General features: G+C 32.3%; 1 protein-coding gene across 2 annotated transcripts; it reads right to left on the bottom strand.

Moving 5' to 3' along the window:
* On the bottom strand, positions 625-4,573 carry LOC107618690. Of its 2 annotated transcripts, none has more exons than XM_016320824.1 (9): positions 4,505-4,573; positions 4,392-4,468; positions 3,505-3,880; positions 3,144-3,379; positions 2,520-2,732; positions 2,344-2,436; positions 2,152-2,253; positions 996-1,379; positions 625-924 (listed from the first exon to the last, which is right to left on the bottom strand). In XM_016320824.1, the coding sequence occupies exons 3-9, from the start codon at positions 3,851-3,853 to the stop codon at positions 829-831; spliced, it is 1,473 nt and encodes a 490-aa protein (XP_016176310.1). In that variant the 5' UTR covers positions 3,854-3,880; positions 4,392-4,468; positions 4,505-4,573; the 3' UTR covers positions 625-828. The 2 variants fall into 2 exon arrangements, with proteins under 2 accessions (XP_016176310.1, XP_016176308.1); XM_016320822.1 differs by having other exon boundaries at positions 3,505-3,866.

The raw sequence follows: 5,039 nt of genomic DNA, 5'->3' as shown, positions 1-5,039 counted from the left end.
ATATTTTAGTTTGTGTATATAATTATATTCGACTATTCATCACTAGAAAGTCGTAAAACAGATCATGCATTTTATCAAAGGTACAATAAGTAAGGGATTAATTAGGGATTAATTTTTTTCTAAATGCACTGACTTTAAATTCTTTTTTTTTTTCTGCAGATACAAATTGAAATATTGTAGCAGAATAGAAGAAAGAAGAGAACCGTGTTACAAAGAGAAGAAACGTAAAAGAAAGAAATAATAACAAACTATGAAGTGGGTACAAAGTTAGAGAAATTTTAGTTTTTAAAATTGAAATTAATTTTAATTATAAATGTGTATTCTACAAAATAGGAATATGTTTTAATTAAAAGATAATTAAATAATATTAAAGAATGACCAAAGGCTGAATTTTATTGTACAAATAGCATTTTCCAAAAGTTTAAAACACGGCTGTAAATACAGTTTGTGTCTGTTGTAGTAGTGGGTTGTAAATACAAGCTCAATTAGGTGTACGTGCAGCAACACAGTTTCCATTAATCGCGGAATAAATAACTGCAGCAGACATCAAATTGCAGCAATTTACGTGGCGATTTATTTGCAAAGATTATTTGTAAATTTGTAGCGATATTAAACCGCCGATAATTCACACAAGGAAACTAGTTTCGAGGATAAGCACACCAGTACTAATATCATAGAAAAAGTATTTAAGAAACAAGTTAGTCTTAAAATAAAACAATTTTCCAGGTCAACATAATTGTCTAAAATAGTCTTCAACATCCCTTCTCTACTCTTGCTCCACCTAAATATAAAAGTAATCTAAAAGTCTTTAAAATTCAATTCTTATTTTCAATCATTGTCAGATTCATGGTTTTGAGCATCGTGGCTAGCTGAGGAAGACGGCCTTGCACCAGGTGAAACTGGTCCATTCACCTTATCTGAATCCTGTAAAAGAAAAATTAAAAATTAAAAAAATAATTTGTTGTAAGATACTTTTAACATTTTGAGACACATACAAATGCATTCATCACAGCAGCAATCTCAGGTGGCAAATTGCTTCCGTGTAGTTCAATAAGAAATTTCACAGCCTTTTCCAATGCTTGCCGCCTCAACTTCTCCTGTTTCATTTCCATCTCAAGATTTTGAACCTGTAATCTTGAAGCCTCTAATTGAGACTTTATTTCATTCATCTCTATTTGAATGTCATGATTAACTGATGAATTTAAAGACATTCCACCCAATTGATGTGTACTTTGACCAAATAGTTGAGTAGGACATGGCCCAGAACCTACACCTCGAACACGACCCAAGTGCTCCTTTCCAAGAGCTTGAAAAAGTGAATCATTTTGGGATAATGCTTTGGAGGAGGCGTCATCACGCTCAATACTTGTAATTTTTTCCTGCAATATACAGATAAGATTTCAGCCCAATACCTTATATAACAAATTCAGATGAGAAGAAATAAAGACCCTTTTGTACCAATGAGAATACAACCAAAACTAGAGTATTATCACTGTTGCATATACTATCTAAACTCAATAAGGTAATTCATGATGTTCCAATGCATGCACCAGCTTTTAATACCATATAGCACATACCAGAACACATTGGTGATTAATGATCATTCACAGAAAAAAAATATTATGGATACCTTCTCAATCATTAGCATTTTCAAGACACACAAGTATGTTTATGGTAGCCAAAAAAGTAACCATGTCATATTCTTACTCAATTTTCTTTCTCAGTTACACACTGTAATTTTACTCGGATTTTCCGCATATGCTACTGAACAGCGAAAAAACGAACAAAACGCATGCTTTATAGGCCCACGTGTTATGCAAATTGTGATGCCAAGTGGTGTAAATGCTTCAGATTATATCCATTTCATAGAGTAGACAAAAAAAGGAAACATGATTCAAAAGACATTACTGAATTCTAGGTATTCTTTCAGTCTCCCATAACTGAGGTCAAAATGAACTCTGCAATACATGACCATGATATAACTCCAGAATAAAATTTAGACCTTCACATACTTCTCACAACTAGGTCAAATCATCGGACTTTTGTATAACAACTTTGTTGTAAATAATAGGCTGTAAGTTTAAAGCATATTACAAATATAAACTGAAATAAGATAAGCACTTATATATTTAAATAAGTTAAGAAACTTACACCAATAACCTGAGCTTCGCTATGGATATAAGAGCCATCCTTTCTCTTGTGCACTATAGTCCACATCTCTCCTCTACTAATGCGCCTCCCACATTGTCGTTCCTAAATTATTAATCAAACGATCATATTTACTCAATGATAGAAGTGAAAAAAAAGTAATTAGTTCAATTACAGAACTATAACATTGGTCACCTCTTCATCTTTCCTCCTTGCTATGCTTTTTGAACCACCAGTATGGGTGAATAATTGTTTTTTCCTATTTTCAGCATTTTTCTTGCATATCTCCTATTGTTTCATCGCAAGGAATACAGTAATGAGCTAATTAAATAACATTAGTTTAAATGATCAAGTCTACTTTTGACTTTTACCCGTGTTTTCTTTGACAAGCGATAGTCAATGAACCATCTCCAATGATTTTCATCAATTCTAGAAGGACGCCTTGCAATGTTTTCTTCAATGCTCAAAGTACCATCGTAAAATTGGTGAAATAGCCTATGCCTTGTATCCTTCCACACCTTTCCTAGATTCTTCAGCATATATCGTTTTATCTTGTTCTCCACATCCACAAAATGAAACTTCCTCTGCAAGAGAGATTAATGACTGTAACATCTGAAACAACCACCATGCTATATGGACACTAGAAATCGAATACAAAATCACCCTATAATCACATTTATAATCAAACTTTATCAACAATATAATTAAATTTGATTCACATTTATAATCAAAATATGAATAAAAATAAATATAATTGGTTGCTAAATTTGGTGTTCATAAAAAAGTTTGATTATTCTGTTGTGAAAAAGTTTGATTACTCTATTGCGAAAAGTTTGATTATTTTAGTGGTTAATCATTCTGCTGAAAAAATATGTATTAAACATGTATAAATATACACAAAATCTGGTGACTAATTTGGTGGGTGATTTCTTGTTTTCATAGAGAATTTTTGCTGAAAGAAAGAGATTATATAATTCAAATAAAATAAAGCACACCTTTATAATGTCATTGTACACATCATCTTTTCTGGGGACCTTACGCCAAGACAAAAAATATATAGGAAATTTCTTATAGTCACTTCCCAAAATTCCTAAAAAGCCGCTTAAGAGGCCACCCGCATCACCAATTGGTTGCAAGTGCTCATTGCATGTAAGTATCACCTTTCTACCCGCAGGGAGTGGCAAAACATCATCAACCTTTAGTTTAGCTTCTTCTATTACATTATGTTGATCTAAAACCAATGAAAACTTTTCTGATTTGTCATCTTCGCCAAAAATTAAAAAAGAAGCAAAAAAAGAAAAGAATAATTTAAAAGACAATATTAAGTTGAAACATTGAGAATGACAAAACTCTTACCAATAACATTAACCTTCCAATAGTCATTATTCTTACGACTGCTGCAACTTGTGATGCCCACATGTTCATCAAATGATTCAGCATCATCATCTGAATTAATCAACTGATGACACGGAACAGAACTAGATCCAAGCGGATGATGAACACCACTTTCAAAGACTAGTGGTAATGAACGAGCATCACCAGGAGTTGGCAGTGATGAATGGGGATCCTTCCGGGCTGGAAGTACTGGACAAAGATCACTGCAGGATGGTGGAATAGGCTGGGCACTGCTACGCAATGGTGGCACAGCTAAGCTTGATTTCTCTGTAGTGGATGCTGTAACTTTCAAACGTTTATTACTAGGCATTGCTGCACAAAATCTGTATCATTAAGACTGTTCCAAGATTAGACTCAAATGCATTGAATAACTTACACAAGTAACTCCAATCCATGTACAAACTTTTCAAGACATTTATAATCCTGAAGGTTTAGAGCTCTAAAATGATACTGTTATCTGTCTTAGTTGATGTAAAATCTAAACTATTTGGAATGCCTAGAATTGCTTGCTTAAAATAAAAGTACTTTTTCCTTCTTTTCTTTTTTTTTTTGTTAATAGAAGTAATTTATTAAAAAATTGTATATTTTTCGTTTTCTAAGAAAAATTGCACACTAGATTAACTACAATGAAATTTTGCAACCTATCAGCCAAACCATGTGCACTCAGCAATTTTATCAAAGAACAAAAAGATCAGACTAACACAGAAAAAAGAAATCACGTAACAAATTCAATAAGACCATCCAATGAAAGACTGAATCAAAAAGACAAAGAAAATAAATAAAATAAAGAATCGTAGAATGAGACAAGCAGCAGATCCCACAAAAGCAGAAATCTAGAAATTCCAAACCAGATCCAGTGGCACGAGATCTGAAGGATAGAAGCACCGAGTGTAGGAATCGAGGTGGTGGCGCCGGCGACGGTGACAGTGACGGTGACGGTGACGGTGACGGTGACGGTGACGGTGACGGACTGTTTAAATGAATAGGGCAGGCCCCCAGGTGTTTTTCTTTAGGTTTTATTTAGTTTCGTNNNNCACAAATATTTGTCATAAAATCAAGTATTCAGAATTTCTTTTAATATAAAAAAAAATATTTTTAATAAGATGTACTAAGATGTCACCTTTTATTTTTGATAGTTATTAGAGTATGATGTGTTTAACTAAGATGTGAAAAACATATATAAACGGCCTATCAAATTTGTTACGTAAAATACAAATTTGATCATCAAATTTATTATTTATGACTTTATGTACCTCACTTAAATTGAATTTTTAGATTTTTGTTTCTCTCTCTTTAATAAATTTTATCCTCAGATTTTGGATTTAAATTTTTTAAAGTTTAAATTTCACTTTAAAGAATAAAGTGTGATCTCTTATCATTTATTTTATAAGTGGGACCAAGAATAAATATAAAAAAAAATCATTTAAGGGTAGAAGATCACACTTTACCCTCTAAAATATAAATTTAAAATTTAGAGGATCCAAATTCTAAATTTC

This window comes from Arachis ipaensis, chromosome B09, assembly GCF_000816755.2.
Source record: "Arachis ipaensis cultivar K30076 chromosome B09, Araip1.1, whole genome shotgun sequence".
Lineage (NCBI taxonomy): Eukaryota > Viridiplantae > Streptophyta > Magnoliopsida > Fabales > Fabaceae > Arachis > Arachis ipaensis.
This window is presented reverse-complemented; position numbering and strand designations above follow the sequence as displayed.